Raw genomic sequence first — 17933 nt, 5'->3', positions numbered from 1 at the left:
AGTTCAGGAACTCAGAATAACCCTATAATATATATAAGGTTACTTTCCCTGTCAAGATTTTAGAAAAAGTTGCCTTTCTCAAGTTTTTTCATAGTTTTTCATACTTGAATACTTTTAATATGTTTAAGAGATTTCAGTCTAATTTAAGAAAGATGCAGATTTTGCCCTGTTAAGAGTTTATAATGATATCTTTTTATCTGCTGATTTTGGCTCTTCTGGACTTTACTGCATTTAGACAATGATCTAAACTAAATATTTTTTAAACTGGATTTCCTTATTTGATGGCACCTTTAGAGTCCAAACTGCTCGCCATTCCTAACTTCCATTAACTGCGGCATCCCTCAAGGATCCGTTTTAGGTCCTTTTTTACTTAAATTGTACACGCTACCTCTCTTGCTCTATTGTTCATAGATACAAAATTCACTATCACTGTTATGCAGGCAAAAAAAACAAACACTTCAACAAAATGACTTCACTTTACTTATTATTTGATTTGGCATCCCACGCTCCACAAACATCAAGATAAGATACTTATCTTCCAAACTGCAGTTGAAAATCATGGTGTTTATATGGAGAGTTATTTGAGTTTTAACGATCAAATCAAGGATGCTGTTAAACGAAGCTTTTACCAACTGAGAACCAATCACTAAGTTAAAGCCAGTTTAGCAGCTAAAGGATTTCAGCTGGACTGCTGCAACTTTACCTCAAACCTCTGTCTCTCTCTCTCTCTGTGTTGCAGATGATTTAAAATGCAGCTGATCAATGTTTAACCAGTACAATGAAAATAGCACATCACTATCTGTGATATTTCAAATAGATTTTAAAATTTTACTATTTGTTTTTAAAGTCCACAATATATCTGTAATATATTGAAGAAGTTCTTTTAAAAAAATCTTTTATCTCCGCATTTTTCCTCTGTGTCACGGAGGTTCTGGCAATTTCTTAAATCTCTAGAGGACGCTCTTTTTCTGCTCTATTATATGCTTTATTACAGCTCACTGTAAATGTTTTCTATTGCTCTTTTATTTGACTCTTTTGAACACTCATAGATTTTATTTATATTTTCATTCTTTTCATTCTTGTTTTTCAAATTATTGGGTTCTTGGTGATCTGGAAAACACTCTGGGTCAATATGTCTGTGAAGGTTCTCAGCCATCCAGGTCATGGTAGTCTAAGGAGCTTGGAAAGAAAAGCGTCTGGACTTCTTTAAGTTGCTTGAAGACTCTGGGTCAACTTATGTTGTTGTTTGTACACTGACCTGACAGTATAGTTTGTACAACATTTGCCTTTTTGTCTTATTACAAAGCGAGAAAACACTGCATGGGGACTTCAACTAAACTAAAGAATGCACGTACACAGAAATACTGAGGCATACATTTTTGTATTTTGTGGACTGAAATGAGAAAGTATTATAACTTCTATCACGGTACAAGTATTGTTTTGAGACACACTTGGAGAAAATGTGAACCTACTCATTAAGTTTTGCACGAGTCTGTTAGAGATAATCAGACGCTGACTAAAACAGCGACTGCCTCAGAAACCAACAACCCACATCTCTTCTGTGTGAATCATTTGGGCATCTATGCATATATGTTATGCAAACATTTGCCCACTAGAGGGACATATAACATCATTATTCACAGTTACAGCTCACTCCTGCATCTGACCAGCGGATGTCACTAAAGTTTTTATTTTCAATCAACAAGTCTCAGAAAATACATATAACACAGACTCATCTTGCACCCTTAAGTTCCTTTTTTTTCTTTAAAAAAAAAAGAAATTAACAATACAAATTGCTCCTTTAGTACAAGAAAGATCATTCCTGTAATTATGTTTAATAGTAATTTAATCAAAAACCGGACTCCAGCACTCTTGACTCTGAACTCCATTTGGTGCACGTTATTCCTTCACCTAACCACCAGGGGTCACTCTCTAACAGCAAATCACACAGTATTGCTAAAGCTTCTTAAAGTTGTGACCTGTGAATGGCTTTCTCACACCTGTTCACTGCAGTACTAAACTGGGATGGCTTAGTTTCACACAAGAAAAAAATCAGAGACTTACCGAGCGAAGATGGGGTAGGAACCTTTCTATGTCGTTCATGTCTATACCATCATCTTCTTCAAACTTGTTTTTGATTATCCTGTAAGAGAGAAAGGGTGAGATCAGGAGGTTGTATGATGCTATAAATTAAGGTGGTATAGAGCAATCAAAACTGTTCTGAGTTCCACCAGTGAGACAAAATAACTGAACATAAATAAATGTATAGTTTACCCTTCTCTGTCAATGTGTGGCAGATGCTTTGGCGTTCCTCTGAAGTGTTTTCTGTGAAAATGGCTAAAATCCAGCTTCTCTGGCTGCACGTCCCAGCCTGCACCTCTACAAGGAGGAGACAAAGTAACAGTTAGAGTCATGGAGAGTCTCTGCATAAGTGCATATGAGGGGAAATGCAGATCTTTAGCAGGTCTTGTGTGGGATAATCTGGACTTTATTTGGATCACTTGCATGAAAACTGCTACAAAGTTGCAAAAACTCATTTTAAAAATGATGTGGGACATTTTCTTTTTAATCAAATCCCTTAGAAATGATTTATTTGCCTTTTTATTTTGAAGATATAGAGAGACATTGTGATATTTCTTGATTTCTTGTTACATCACCATCCTTTAAAGTTATCCTTCAAATTATTTTTGGCTTTTCAAAAGGCTTTAATTATACTTTCACTAAATCCAGATAAAACTTCACAAGCTTCTACTTACGAAAGCAACTGGTGTTCAAGAACCAGTTCCCTTGGGGGGGGACATGAGATTTTATATAATGAATGGCTTGCTTTTCTTAATATTTCAGGTTGTCATTGATTACCGTAATGTATGTAATTTTTTAATGCCTGGTGTGTGAATGCAGATGTATAAATATGTGAATTGTTTATGCATCTACATCTCTGGCTCTATATGTGTATAAAATGATTTACACATTTCTGCATGTTTTATACTGTATAATTTATAATCTACTTGCAGGGTACCATTGCTAATGAGACCCTTAGTTTTTCTTATTATATCATCTGATATACAATATATAATACACTATGTTTCCATATTACACACACACACACACACACACACACACACACACACACACACACACACACACACACACACACACACACACACACAGCTTTTATCAGGAATGCATACTTGAATGAATCAGTGTGTTTTAGTAAAACATTTAACCCTGTAACACGTCTCCACCTGCGTGAGGAAAAAACTGCTTACTGCATGCTCCGTTGTGCCAGCGTGGACGGAAGTCGCTGCTGTGCAGATGTTACCATGGCAACCAGTCCTGCCTCCACTTTTAACTGATTTATGTTTCGCTCATTTCCTTTCTCTAACGTTTTGACTTTCCCCCCTCTGCTCTTAAGTCTCACGTCTAGCTCTTGTTTGAAAAACCTCTTGGACACACAGAAGCTGATTCACGCAGAGACGTCATTTATAAAGAGTAACAGGATTTAGAGCACTGGGGCTAAACAGTCGAGCCTCCGGTAGCTCAGATGTAGTTTAAATGTGTTTTTTTTTCTCCCTCGTGATTAAGGTTGAGTGAAGAGATACTTAGTTTGGAACGACAGCTGAACAGATTTGCTAAAGGTCAAGCTGAATGTTGAAACTACTGTCTTGGACTACAAAGATAAAACAGGTTAAAAACAGGACACTAATGGAGCTCAAGTGCTAAACTGCAACCGCTGACCACAAGTGGAGAGGAAATCTTAAAGAAGTGAAAAGAGTAACCAAACAAAATTACAAAATGTACCAAAGAGAGGAACAAACAATTGCTACGAGACTGTGCTGTCTACTGTCTGTCACATGACCATCCAAAAGCTATATCCAGCAGACAGGTGTGTGAAACAGAAAGGTACCTACCCATGTGAGTCCATTGTGTTAGCAGCCCATATGTCTGTCCCCAGGATGTCAAAGGATCCCTCTCTGTTGCCATTCTAGATAACACACAAGGAAAAAGAAGAAAAAATATTTTCAGCATGACTACAAAATACTTCTCACCAATCCCATGTCCACATTACTCAACTTGTATGTAACCTTTCACAAGCATCCTCCAAATCATTTGTTCCTCCAAAGGTATTCTAGAAAGACTTCATTTGTAGCCTAGACGTTTCTGTGACTTAACTCCATAACCAACCATAACCAGAAGCAAAATCCTCAACAAGCAAGGCCTTGTGTAGAGAATGAGCAGCTTCCTGCTTTACATTCCCTCATTGTTAGCAGTGTTTAGAGCCTAAAATTCTGAAGCATTCTGCTGTTGAAACCGAGACCCAGTTGACTACTGTTATATCCCTAACAAAAGGGAAATTGTTTCTCTCAGGATTTTGAGCAGCTAATGTGGCTAACATGACCAATAGCTGTGACTGTATATCAATATGCCAGAACTATGTGAAAGTTTTAATCAGAAACTGTGGAAACATGAAATCAGTGATTTGAATGAGTGAATGATTTGAAATCAGTAAAAAAAAGAAAAGAAAAGAAAGGAATCCATGTATGTTAACGTGTTTTCATTAAACGACTTTGTCCTGTGGCACAAACTAAGCCTATCTGGATTTTATGTTAACATTAACCAACAGGACATGAGGAAGCCTCCAAACTTTTCCTCTGCTGAGGTAAACCAAAGCTTTACTGGCTCTTCCTTTGCCCCTGCTTTTTTAACGCTCTATCTCTCTACAAGGTTTCATAATTTGGCTCAGGACCTTTTCAGTCTTTACCATGATGGAACTGAAAAATTAACTGCTGTGGCAGAGAAACAAATGGTCATGGGCATTACATTATCATGTACTGTGTAATGCAGTGATCTCTGTTCAAAGCTCCCCGTGTTCCTGGTCTAATGTTTTGTAGGCATACAACTCACTGAAGGTGGTGTCTGCTCTGTAAGTAACTAATGTAACTAATGTGCCTTCATTTTGCTGGACCAGCTGACAAATGAGAACAAACCTGGCTTCTCAGGAGGAGAAATTCCTTAAAGAGGATAAATTGGAGCATTGAAGCATCTAAATCTGTTCTGACAGCTTGAACGCACAAATGACCATGGTATCAGGGTTTTTTTCCATTTACTTTCATCTTGATTAAAGTCATGTTAGTGAGGCACTTTCAGAAAGTTAATCCAACTCAAAAGCAGACAAACCCATGTGTTTCTGTACCTTGGCAGAACCTTTGTACTGGTTGTTGTGCCCCCTGCTGCCAGATCGTGAGCCAGATCCAGGTCTGGACCCTGAACTGGGCCTGGAACCTGTGCTGCCATTACTGCTGTGTTCCCATTCATCCTGTGGAGTTGAGAGAGTTAACGAAAGAAATTATGGTCTTTGTTTTTGGTTTTCCATTTTTCCTCCTTTTTGCTCATGCTTTGTGTGTGTATATATATTAGACCATTGCTCTAGATAGTCAATGTCAAAACCTGCTGAACATGGAAAATGGAAAAAGATTGACCTCAGCTACCCTGCTTTATTTTGTTAGATCATTCTAATCCATGCTGCTAAAAAGTCAACTCTGGAGAGCAACAATACAACAATAAAAAATCACCAAAATCTGCATTGTGAGAACGCACCAGAGCGACACACACAGACTCAGATTTAACAGACTAACTAGCTGGTAACTCACTTAGTATTTTTTTTAATTACTGGCTCTAGCGTCATAGTGTCCCATGACAGTCACTATGAACATGCGTTCAATGTAGAAAGTGTAGATGAATGACTAAAGGTTGGTGTTACAGAGCTCTTTCAATCATACACTGAAGAGCTGACAGAGCCCAGAAAACGGACGAGCATGTACAGAACAGAGAGAAGGAAAACATGTGATTTAATCATTGTGGTGATCCAGTGACCAGAGAGTAAGTCAATATGCAGCTCGAGCAGACTGAAAGGGTGCACTGGGTAAAATTAGGACTATTTTCAGATCAGCAACTACTATGTGCAACGGTATACATCTGACCTTGCCTAGGAGATGTGTTACAATGACTAAAGCTTTTGTATTATTGTTTTAGGCATCCAAATTATTTTGGTTGTTAGTGATTTAACATCTTTATATTAACACAACAGCAGCATTACATTATGTTCAGCATAATGGTAAGCATAAAGGCAATTGACTGATAGGAGGCTACCTGTCTGCAAGCAGTTGCAGTCTGACTTGGACTGAGAGCAATCAGACTTAGAGAGACTGTCAAAGGTCTGCAAATAATCTGGTTTTTTCAAATGCAGACAGATGTGTTGCCATCAGTCTGAATAAGTCATTGTCAATGAGCACAACTTAAGGATACTCAACTCAACTGGTTACCAGCTGGTTGCTGAATACAACTGTAATAGGTAAATGTGAATTTCTGTCTAGGTAAACAGAAACAGATATGTGATTTTTCACAATTTATCACTGTTGATTGTTATATTATCAGAAACAGATTGCATGTAATTGCCAACTTGACCCCATTCAATCACTCATATCAGACTGTTAGCAAACTGATTCCATCTTATAGCAACAGTTATAGCACATGCTAGCGACAGTGTCGATATGCTCATTTTCCAGCAAACAAAAAAATTGAAGTGAGGCAACTTATCTCATCTTACTGGATAAAACAGATGTTGACAAAGTGTAATGTCATTTGCGGTGGACAAAACATGACAAGTCCCACTATATGTTATTGCAACGGTCAGCATCTTGCAAAATGTTAAAAATTGCAATAATATTGTATTGTGAGTCATATATTGTGATAATTTCATATCACAGGGTATCTGGTGATCCCCACCTCTATTTAGCAAAGATAGAGCTGTGAACAGACAAACACTCACTGGCTTAGATGTGCCTCGTCCTTGTGATGATGTCCAGCTACCATCTTTCTTATCATTGCAGTCATCTGTCCACTGAAGAAGAGAGAAAACAAAGTAGGTAGGTTAACAATTACGGCATATTTAAAGTCTTATTAAAGCATATTCAAATTTACTTTGAAGTTCTGCTTTTAAAACGGACTCAAAATTATGTTTCTGACCAAATCTTAAAGCCTGGTGTATAGTTTGTGTAGCAGCCAATAAACTAGGTCAAGGCAGCTGAAGCAGCTAAAGGTGAACTACAATGTAAGTTCAACACTGCCATGCTTTCTTTGCATTATGGTTCTGTCACACTACAATAAAAATAGGGACAGCTACTAATTAACCAATAATCTGTGGTTGTCCAGTGATTGGCCGTACATTGGTTGATCAAATGGCACATGCACAGGTCACCCTGGTGGAAAGCAAGGCCTGCAAATAATTGACTAATTGAATATATCTAATTCATAAATGCAGACGGATTGCCAACATGTTGGAATCGATCTTTCTCTTTCAATGAGATCATCTGAGATGTGTCTCTTTGCAATGGGGAACTCTATTCAGCTGGATGCCAACTGGTTAGATTCTGTTGTGTTCGCATATAAGAGCAAGACTACTGAGCTTCTATGTCATGTTGTAGTTAAATCACCGTCCTGAATCAGTCAAGTCACTATTTGAAGTTGAACTTCTAAATTTCTGTTTCAAATGTCTGAGATTAGATGTGTTATTTTACTTTTCTTCAGTGCAAAACCGGCCAATCAGAGACAGTATTAGATGATACCAATCTATAAAGAACCTAAATCATTAAATGCCAAATCACTGTTCATACAAATAAAATGAGAGTGATCCTGCAGAAAACTGTGAATAAACATATATCTTCATCAGAGAATCTATATGGCACATAGAGCATACCAAAAATGTAAGAGCCTGTGAGAATGTGGCTCTCACACAGTCATTTGCGAACTGAAACTCAGAACATAACCTGCTCCGGGCCATATTATGTGTTTGGCATTAGTTACCATGGTAATCTAACTAGGTAAAAAGACAGCTACCTTCATAACAATGAACGCTCTGACATTAACCTCAAAATACCACCCTAACCCAATAATCTATCTTCGTGGTACATCTCTGACGAATGCCCTTCCACTTTCTCTCTATTTACACAGTATTCATTACAACACTAATGGCAGCTGACACAGAGAGAAACCTTCCAGTCTTTTTTGGGAAGATAAAAAAAAAATCCACAGACACCACCAAGGCCTGGAATAATCAAATACAGTACTGCTGATGTGATATAGCTCTGACCTGGGGTACCTTGCAGCTACTGTCCAAGTCCAAGTCTCCATCTGCCTTGTCTCCCAGAAGCCCTTGCACTTGATACTCCAGCACATAGCTGTCGATAAAGCGCTCCAGCTCTTCTATCTCCTGCGAGCGTGTGCTCCCAGCCTCGGACGACGCAGACGCCACCGAAGAGCTCTCCATGGCAACGGGTGCAGTGATGGGTGGAGGGGGAGGAAGGGGAGGGAGGGAGGAAGGAAAGTGACCTGTGGGGAAAGGAAGTTTAAGAAATGTACAAGAGTAAGTGAAGCTCAACTTTTTGACAGTCATTATAAGAAATGTTTCAATATCGAGACACTGACTGTCAAAGAGGTGCGTGGACATCAGTCCAACGACCCAATACAGACAAACTGTTGAGTCACTTGATCAAATATATCCCTGGGAGATTTACCTAAAATAATCACTGCTTGCAGCTCAGGATCAGCTAAACACATTTTTCTTACCTTTTCCACCTCAACTCCCTGACATTTGAAGAAGGTACACAGCCTCCCTGCTGTCAGCAAACACCCATACATGCACTGCCTGCTTCCAACAAACTGTCCAACACACAAGATAGAAAACTTGTGTTCAGGTGGAGCTACAGCAGGCCCAGGCAGGCACTCAGCTTATCAATCCAACTTTTGAAAAGTTGCTCCACAAACCCTGTTGGCTGTCACCATTCACACACCTCTCAATGTCAGTTTGTTTTCCCACCTTTACCTCGCCGTCTCTCTCCCTCTGTCTCCTGTCAGTGTTTTTGTGTGATCACCTGACCCCCGGCCAACAGGGAAGCAGCTTCCTGGCTGTCTGTCTATTGCTACTAAGCTCCTTTACATCACGGCTTGATCACCAGCCATGCAAAGAGGATTTATGGCTGGAGCAAGCAGAATGGTATCTGCTGAGCCCTTGGGACTCGCTGGGGAGTCCTGTGCATTTGCAGCCAACAAGTCAGCTACATAAAGTCTAAAGGCTTTGTTTTGGCTATGATGCAACAGTGCTGCCTAATGCCAGAGTAATGGGGAGTGGTATTTCCTAAACATATTCTGCAATCTCTTTTTCCAAGATCAAATTTGATCTTACTAATTTCTGCACTGCATGAAGGGCAATGTTTTTCAAACAGACGTACAACAACGGCAGGATCATTTCTAAATTAAGCTAGCATAACAACAACTCTAAACAAATTTAGAACAGTCAGCAAATAACATCAACATCCTCCACTAGAAGATCAGACCTCAGGTTCTGAACTGTTGTTGAGAGACAGTAACCTGAATCTCCACAAACACTAGCAGGTCAACATGTTATACATCTGACTCACAGTCAGCACTGTAATCCATACGTGTCAATAATATAATCCACCATACATTAATGCCAGGGCTTTGATTAGCCTGGTGATTTGCAATTAGTAGGTTACAGAAATATGCACACTCAAACCAAGTGTGTGCTCAGCAACACGGGACCTGCAAGTTTATGAATGCATGCACACATGTACAAGTACAAGCATCCCCTGGCACACCCATGCATATATCTACATATATGTTTGCATGCTTTCATATTTTCTCCAATCTCCGTATAGATGCAGTGATTCACTACTTGTTACCTCTGCCGAGGTAACTCTGTTTTCACTACTGCTTTCTGGTTTGTCTTTTTGTTTGTTAGCAGGATTATGCACAAGTTGACAGGATGCTTTTTATGAGTGTAGGAAGAGAGCTGGGGCATATGGAAAGCAAGAACCTGTTAAACAATGGTGTCTGCCTTGCCAGCAGTGCAGTACAACTAAAGGGTTTAAAAAGGGGGTCCATTTTGGTGCCTTTAACTTTTAAACCATATGTCTGAGTAAAATTAGTTTGCTTTAATCAAGCATAGTTCTTCCTTAATTAATTTTTAGCGATACTGGATCTTATGTCACTTGCTGCAATTATTGCCAATCATAATCACTGAGAAAGCTGCCTAACAGGATGTAGGGTCACAGCTATCGCAGTCATGCTTGGTACATGGACTTGAGACCCCATTTTAAGGAAGGACAAACAATTCTGTGGCTTTGACCAATGGAGGGCTTTTTTTCTAGTAGTTCAATCCAGCTTTGGAAATATATTGTGACATTTATGATGAGATTGTTTGCAAACTTGCACACCATAAAAGGGTGCACTGTTGGCTTTAGTAAAGTTCTACAGAGGTTTACAAGTTTTCCCTGCGCTGTCCCTTTTCGTTGCCATTGCTGACTCAAGAGACATTTGTTATCTTCATGGTATTTGGTGTATTTTAAGACTGAAACTAACACTTTTCATACTCATATGCAGCCCAAAAAGGCAACAAATTTATCTGACAATCCAATCAATCCAAGTTGTACCCCTCGCTATGTCCTCAGCCAAACCGGTAACAACCTGCTACTTTTGGATACTCCCTGCTGGTTGCCACAGCGGGTATCTCTGCATATCTGACCTAGCAGATTTTTATGCCAGACGCCCTTACTCATGGAACCCCAAAGGGATTTGTGTCTCCCACTGCTCTACCAGCAACCTTTCATGTGTCATGTGTTAATCGAATGTGTAAACCACTATTTTACATGGACCCACTGTATACGAACCATGGACAGTGCAAACTCACTTCAGACATTAAAAATTAATGGTAAATTAACTTATATATAATAAACTTATATAAGAGATGCCTAATCAAAGTCTGGGCTTAAATCCGATAATGGCATGGCCTTAAACAGGCCATTCATGCTTGAAAACCCAGCAGTGTGAGCGAATTAAAACTATTCTGCAAAGAAGAGTGGACCAAAATTCCTCCACGAGGATGTGAAACACTCAGTGCCAGTTATTACAAATACTCAATTGCAGTTCTTGCTGTCAAGGGTGGTGCAACTAGTTATTAGGTTTAGGGCAGCGGCCCCCAACACACTGGCCACGGACAGGTACCGGTCCGTGAGTCATTTGGTACCGGGCCGCGAGAGTTGAACCTCGGGTGTGAAATTTATGGTTTTCAGAGATTTTAGCAGTTTTCATCGTCATTTTTTTCCCTGGGTCTTTTCCCCTGTGTTATGAATGCATTTCCTTTTTTGTTACCGGTACTGGTTTTATTTTGTTGTATTTATTCGCGACAACTTAAAGTCTGGTCCGTGAAAAAATTGTCTGACATAAACCGGTCTGTGGCGCAAAAAAGGTTGGGGACCGCTGGTTTAGGGCACACACAAAGCGAGGAAGATTTGGATATCTTCTCTCTCTTGATTAAAAAAAATCATAATTGGAAAATTGCATTTAGTATTTTTTTTTCACTTATCTTTGTCTAATATTAAAATTTGATAATCTGAAACATAAAAATTACAAAAGAAATCAAAACTAATTTTTTTTACAGCACTGTGTTTATTCACTCGAGCTCTGAAGTTAAAAGTGTTGACTTATAATACTTTTAACACAGTTTGAATAAGTAGCGCTGCAATCAATAATAGTGTGAATGCAACAGTATGTTGATAGATGCATATCGATAGTGGCTACAATCCAGTCAGTTGTCCTACTGTTGTCCTTGATATGTAGTGTGGGATTACTGCCTGTGGTGGGGCGTGGTCTGCGGGGCCGTGCGGACGCACCTGCACGGCATCCGCAATCACGCCCGCCGTGTTAAAACACGGGGACTCAGGGGTTGGTGGTGGTGTGGTGTGACGTGAATCAAATAAAGTTGGCTCTGAACGTCGCTCCGTGGTCCCGCCGTGCCTTATTCATGCCACATTGGTGCCGAAACCCAGGAGGCGGCATGGCGGGTACCTACCAGAGCCAGGAAAGGAAAGAGCTGGCCGAGATGGTGGCCGAAATAGCGGCCACCCAGCGGAAGCAGGCGGCGGAGGTGCGTCGCCAACAGGAAGAGCTGCGGAAGGAGAGCGAACGCCACCTGGGGAAGATGGCAGAGCTGGCAGCGCTGCTCTGGGCCTGGGCGCCACCCCCACAAGTGTGTCCCGAGGACAGTGAAGCGGTGGAGGAGCCGTGTGGGTCACCTCGGCAGCCGGAGGTGGTGGACGAGCCACGCGGGGGTCCGAGCCTGCCGGAGGAGGAGGAGCAGCCGGGTGAAGGGCTGCTCCTGCCGGGAGCGGTGGAGGAGCCGCTCCAATCGGAGGCCGAGGACGAGGCGGGCGAGGGTCTACACCTGCCGGAGGCAGAGGAGTCGCTCCACCCAGAGGTGGGCGAGGGGCTGTGCCTGCTGGGGGCGGAGGCGCAGTGCGGGGAGCCGCTCCAAACGGGAGTGGCGGAGGCGGTGGCGGAGCAGCTGTGCGGGGAGACGGAGGTCCCTGCTCCAGGGCAGCCTGTGCAGCCGGAGTTGGAGGCAGAGGAGCGGGACAGCCCTGCTAGGCCGGGGATCGGCGGGCTGGCTAGTCCAGCCTCGCTGCCACCAGTCGATTCTGCGCGCCTGACGTCTGCCCAGCCGCCTGTGTGCAGGAGCTCACGGCCATGCCTGTGGGGCCGTGTCCGCTTGCTACGCGGCCGACCTCCGGACCAGCTTCGCCGTTGCCGCTGGATGCGCGGGCGGCCACCAGAACGGACGCTTCCCCGTCGCTTGGTCAGGGGCTGGGGCGCCGATGTTTAGGGGCCGAGTCTCGCCCCAGTTCGCGGGGGGGGGGAGTAGGTTCGGCCAGGTTGCTCCCCGGCCTCAATCGGGCGATGGGGGTATGTGGTGGGGCGTGGTCTGCGGGGCCGTGCGGACGCACCTGCACGGCATCCGCAATCACGCCCGCCGTGTTAAAACACGGGGACTCAGGGGTTGGTGGTGGTGTGGTGTGACGTGAATCAAATAAAGTTGGCTCTGAACGTCGCTCCGTGGTCCCGCCGTGCCTTATTCATGCCACACTGCCTAAGGGTAAACAGCTGCCAGCAATTATTGACCCTTTGATTGATGCAAAATACACATAGCTTCTGGGTTTTTTTGCCTTGCTATCTATGACAATTTCTACAGTGCTATTACAGCCTTTATGTGCTTTCTGTAGGGGATGAGTAAATCACCAGGTCCATCTCAATGGCATTAACTTCAGGATATAAAGCTTGTTCTGCATATCACAGGAGTGAGGCATCTGTGGAATGGAGTCTACCCAGCAGTGTTTTGCAACACAGCACTCTAAATCTGCAGTTCTGATTTGTTTCATGGCTACATTGACTAAAAATCAATTTTTTCTCATGAGGGAAAAATAAGTGTTTAGTCATAAAACACAATCACGTATAACAGTAAAAAAAAGCCAAACTATTATTGTACTTATAGGCTGCAGGAAAAGGATAGGAGATTAAAGCAAGGACCTGCTCTTCACAAAGAAAAGGATACTACTGTATTTGGTGTATATGTGAGGAATAACAAATAAAGATGCTCTGCAGGCTGGTAGCCCATCTTAGAGCTTTGACTAAACAGAGGAACTGACTCTGCAAGGTCAGGGACACAAATAGCATTGCAAGGCAGCTCAGATTCACCAAACACAGGTCTCATCTTCCCCATACACGCTAAGATCAATCAGCAATATGAGCTCTCAAATAACAAAAAGATGCAGACAATGATGAAATCATTCTGAAGTCCTGCTTGCATTTTAACTTACTAGTAATGATCGTCCAGCCTTTCTATCTACGCTCACATGAAATGAGAAGATTTCTGACATTTAAATAAGCTGCATTTTGTATCCACGCCTAACCTGACTCCTATGATACACGCATACTTTACAAACATCTTCAACTTGGGAGTAGAGAAGATCCATACAGTTACAGGGTGGGCACTAATGCCTATTTTTAACACAACATCCAATGTGACTTTTTCCTTACGTCATCCTTGTATCCTGACCTGTTTGTCTGAAATATTTAATGTATGAACTTTTGGACAATGACATAATTTTTGTACTTTTTTCACAGGGGATTTTTGACCAAACAATCAAGATGTGATTGAAGTGCAGACTTTTAGCTTTAATTCGAGGAGATTTACAAAAATAGCGTGTTGACTGTTTAGCCATTGAACAATTGACTGACAAGCAGTTTCATGGCCATGGTAGTTTCATATCTTTTCACAAGAACTCCCAATGAACGTCTAAAAAAATGTTGAAGCGAGTGGAAAAAAAAGCAAACTAAACCCATCAGAGAGATTGCAAAAACGTAGCCAAATCAACAATGTGGTAAATTGCCTGAGAAAGGGAAGACACAGGCCAGCTTAGCAAAACCAATAAGCCTGAAAGGCTACAGAAGGTAATTACAGCAGATGATTGAAGGATTCTTTCCTTGCCTAAGAAAAACAACTTCTCAGCTTCTTGCCAAGTCATGAATGCTCTAAAATAGATAGATGTATCACTGTCAGAGATGCAAAAACGTAAAAACAGAGGATTTGCAACAAGGTGCAAACCACTGGTGCCAGAAAACATCTAAAAGAGCTATGATCTTTCTGATAAAAGAAATTCTTTGTATAGATGAAACCAAGGTTGACCTGTAAAAGAATGATGGGAAGAGAAAAGTATCGAGCAAGACAGAAACAGTCACTGATTTGCAACAATGTCTTCCCCTCCTGGCGCAGGGAATTTGGTTAGATAAAAACTCAACACACCAGTTGTCATCAACCCCAGGTACTGTCAACTATTTGTTTAAATTACTTACTATAGCTATTCTAAAATAGATAAGAACTACAGGGTGGCGAAAATTTTAGACTGCATTCCAAAAAAAGCATGTGCATCGACCAGCAGGGTCATATGACCTGGACCAAGATAAGTAGTATAAAATGGTTTGCAGACAAACGTGCATAAGCATTCGAGGTGCATATAAGCAGATAAGTGTTCAACACAATGAAGCTTAGCATTAGCCGGTCTAAAACTTTCCAGCTTTTTACTACAAGTTTGTGTAATGTTGGATTGCGCCAGTGTGCAAACAGTCCAGTTAACGGTCCAGCACACTCACCTCTAGCGAGCAGGCTTCATGTGTCCTGCTTCCTGCAAACTCCCTCACCGGCACCACAGAGCGTATCTCCAGTAGTGCAAACACATGTGAATCCACTTATTCCAGCTGTGTGCACCATGTAAGAAAGTATAAAATATCCTGACCCATGTCTCCAGATTTCAAGCAATTTTTGCAGTGGTTGTTGCACTGTGGAGTTTTTTTATACTACCTGTTTATGTAGTATTAATTTGCTTGTAGAATCATCACAGTATAACACACTCTCTCCTCTTTTCTCTATTCTCCTTTTCTGTCTTCTCAAACTACATTTTTCAGTCCCCTGACCCACAATGCTCTAACTCCTCTGCTCTTTCCTGTCTCCATCTTTTCGCTCTTTTGCCCCAATCCTAACAGCTGTTACAACAAAGAACTGCCTGCCATCCTGTCCAGCTTCCCCTCAAACTTCACTGCTAAACTTAAGCCGCTTAAGAAATTGCATATCAGTACACAACAATTGCAGACATCAAAGTCTCCTCCTAACCTTTCAGTTGAATCTAGACAAGCCACGTAATTTATTACTATCCATTGTCATTAGCCGAGTGGTTCTGGCAGGTTCCGGTTAGGGTTAGGGACAATTTACCTGAGCCGCTCTATGTTTTAGAGTCTCACAGCTTGTTATCAGCCAAAAAATACACACATTATTACTTATTACAAAGCCTTTCCAGCATGAATAGTGGAGTAACAATTAGGGCTGCCACGATTAGTCGACTAGTCACGATTACGTTGACTATCAAAATCGTCGACGACTGATTTAATAGTCGACGCGTCGTTTGAAGCTTTGTAAGATCCCAAAAGACGCAGGAATAAGTAGTAGGATTTAAGAGTGTAATAACGGACTGAAACAGAAGATGGCAGCACTGCATGTACAAGGATGCCAGCTGCCGTTAAACTCCGACGAAGAAGAAGCTGTGTCCCAGAATTCATAGCGCAGCCCTGCTCAGTTTCCAACAATGGCGGCAGCTGGTTAGTTTTAATATTACTCTTATTATTCTTTCTGGGTCACAAAATAAATGTTTAACATATTTTCAGGTGAGAATGTAGCTGTGTAAACCTCAAATATCTGCTCAGTTTATCAGGACACCACATATTTTCAAAATCGCTCCGACGTTTTCGGAGACGTCTGTTACCCACTAGCTCGATAGCTAGCCGGGGGCTAGGCTCACTAGAGCCGTGAGAACACCGGACTCCCGGCAAATCGTTTTCAAACCCACCGCCGTCTTTCGCTACTCAGGTTAAACATATATAAGTCACTTAGATAACTTAAAAATGTTATTGTTTGGCTTTTTTCAGTATTTTATTTGTTCCTGAGTAAATCGGTTTGGCTGAGATTAAAGTTATAGTTTTTACACAGCTGAATAAACATCAAGCAGACAGCTGATTATCAGAAGTGTGAGATGTTATATTTTAGATAGCAAGGAGTTTATTAAACTTCACCAAAACAATCTGCAGATTTCATTAAAATTTAATAAACTATCATCTTGTCTTTATTTTTAGTTACCACAGACCTGAAACACTTAAAGCTGTAAGCTAATGATAGTTATATAAGAGCAGATGCTGCTGGTGCAATAAGCTGTACGCTTTACGTCCAATGGATGATGATCTGATTAGTCGACTAATCGCAAAAATAATCGGTGACTAGTCGACTATCAAAATAATCGTTTGTGGCAGCCCTAGTAACAATGTATGGTGAGAAGCTGGGTTACCTCAGGCAGTGACCCTCCAGGCAAGCAGAGAAACATTAACCCTATAAAATGCAAAGCAGACTATGAGGTCAGCTGCATTGATGCCCAAAGTGAAGCAGTGTTCATGTTGATACTAAACTGGCCAGACAGACACAGCGTGGCACTGGACTGCACACTGTGTCTTTGTTTCAGGACCGATAGATATACTTTCATCACTATGCATGTCCGTGATTGGATGTATCTCCAAAATCAGAGTGCATATATTTGTCAATTAATGGACAAATATATGCAAACTTACAACAGGAGTGGTGTATAAACACACACAAAAAATCAATTTTGCTGTAGACATTCTAATCAATGTGTCTAATTAATGTCTGAATAATGAAAGAGTACTGTCACAACTAGTTTAGAAGTTAATCGTGGTCCAAAAGGAACGTTGAAGCATGGGCATATCCAAAAATGTAATTTTATGAAATGAAAACATATGCACAGGCTCGTATTTTCTTTTAAATTGTAGGGAAAGTGGAACTTTTCTGGAAAACCATACATATAATTAGTAACTATCTTAAACTTCTGGAGAATGCACTGCACAAGTTAGCCTGTTGATGTGCTGAATTAACACACTGCCAGGCCTACTGAATGAGATATTGAACAAACTGAATTATTGTTCCTAAAGCTTAAATATGACTTGTGCCCTGGATCTATGTTGAGCCTATGACATAGCCTAGTGGCTGATGCCTTTCCCAGCATTTATACCTGTGCATGCTGTACCTGTACCATGCTTTACCACCATGATGGAGCTTTTATCTTCGAGTTGTTCCAGTCAATTCTAAAACTGGCAGCAGAAAAAGAAGATGGAAAATCCACAAAAAGGAAGAAATAATGGTACTGAACGGGCCAACCAGTCTTCCATTTCTGTCGAGGACCACACCAGGTTTCGGTGTAGGTTTTTGTGGCTGGGGGAGGGGGGGTTTTGGTTTCAGTGTACCTACAATGAAAATTTAACACATAAGCACAAACTCAATTTAAGCGTCAGAGTGCGGAACAGACTTTTTGGACTCCTTCACATGATGTGCGTCACTCTTTTCGTGGATTTTACTCACTAAAAAGAAATCAGCTGTAATGGAAAGAACACAGCTTCTACTGTGTGAATAC

The 17933-nt window shown here is 41.3% G+C and overlaps 2 protein-coding genes across 6 annotated transcripts in view; one reads left to right on the top strand and one right to left on the bottom strand.

Annotated features, from left to right (window-relative positions):
- The window catches only part of ctif (CBP80/20-dependent translation initiation factor), a 63477-nt gene that overhangs the window by 40909 nt on the left and 4635 nt on the right, over positions 1 to 17933 (bottom strand). For 3 of the 5 annotated variants that reach the window (XM_086300960.1, XM_086300965.1, XM_086300961.1), the window contains exons 2-7: positions 8150 to 8388; positions 6830 to 6901; positions 5195 to 5317; positions 3912 to 3985; positions 2275 to 2379; positions 2065 to 2143 (exon numbers count right to left, since the gene is read on the bottom strand). In XM_086300960.1, coding sequence (XP_086157086.1) covers positions 2065 to 2143; positions 2275 to 2379; positions 3912 to 3985; positions 5195 to 5317; positions 6830 to 6901; positions 8150 to 8326 — 630 coding nt within the window. In that variant the 5' untranslated portion in view covers positions 8327 to 8388. Of the gene's footprint in view, positions 1 to 2064; positions 2144 to 2274; positions 2380 to 3911; positions 3986 to 5194; positions 5318 to 6829; positions 6902 to 8149; positions 8389 to 8625; positions 8861 to 17933 lie in introns of those variants that run through there. The other 2 variants (XM_086300962.1, XM_086300964.1) reach the window with 2 other exon arrangements.
- Positions 11717 to 12736, top strand: LOC147326059 (uncharacterized). The gene has a single exon (XM_086302567.1). It carries the CDS (start codon positions 11879 to 11881, stop codon positions 12734 to 12736), a length of 858 nt encoding a protein of 285 aa, XP_086158693.1. The 5' UTR covers positions 11717 to 11878.

The sequence above is a fragment of the Aulonocara sp. 'chitande type north' Nkhata Bay genome, linkage group LG7 (genome assembly GCF_057382095.1).
Source record: "Aulonocara sp. 'chitande type north' Nkhata Bay isolate Kocher_YH1m ecotype deep benthic linkage group LG7, A_spYH_male_GT1.1, whole genome shotgun sequence".
Taxonomy (NCBI): domain Eukaryota; kingdom Metazoa; phylum Chordata; class Actinopteri; order Cichliformes; family Cichlidae; genus Aulonocara; species Aulonocara sp. 'chitande type north' Nkhata Bay.
Note: the sequence above shows the minus strand (reverse complement) of the source record. Positions and strands in the feature narration are given on the sequence as shown.

Coding starts and splice junctions, on each gene's coding strand:
- LOC147326059 (XM_086302567.1), top strand. CDS start 11,879: ATGCCACATTGGTGCCGAAACCCAGGAGGCGGCATGGCGGGTACCTAC.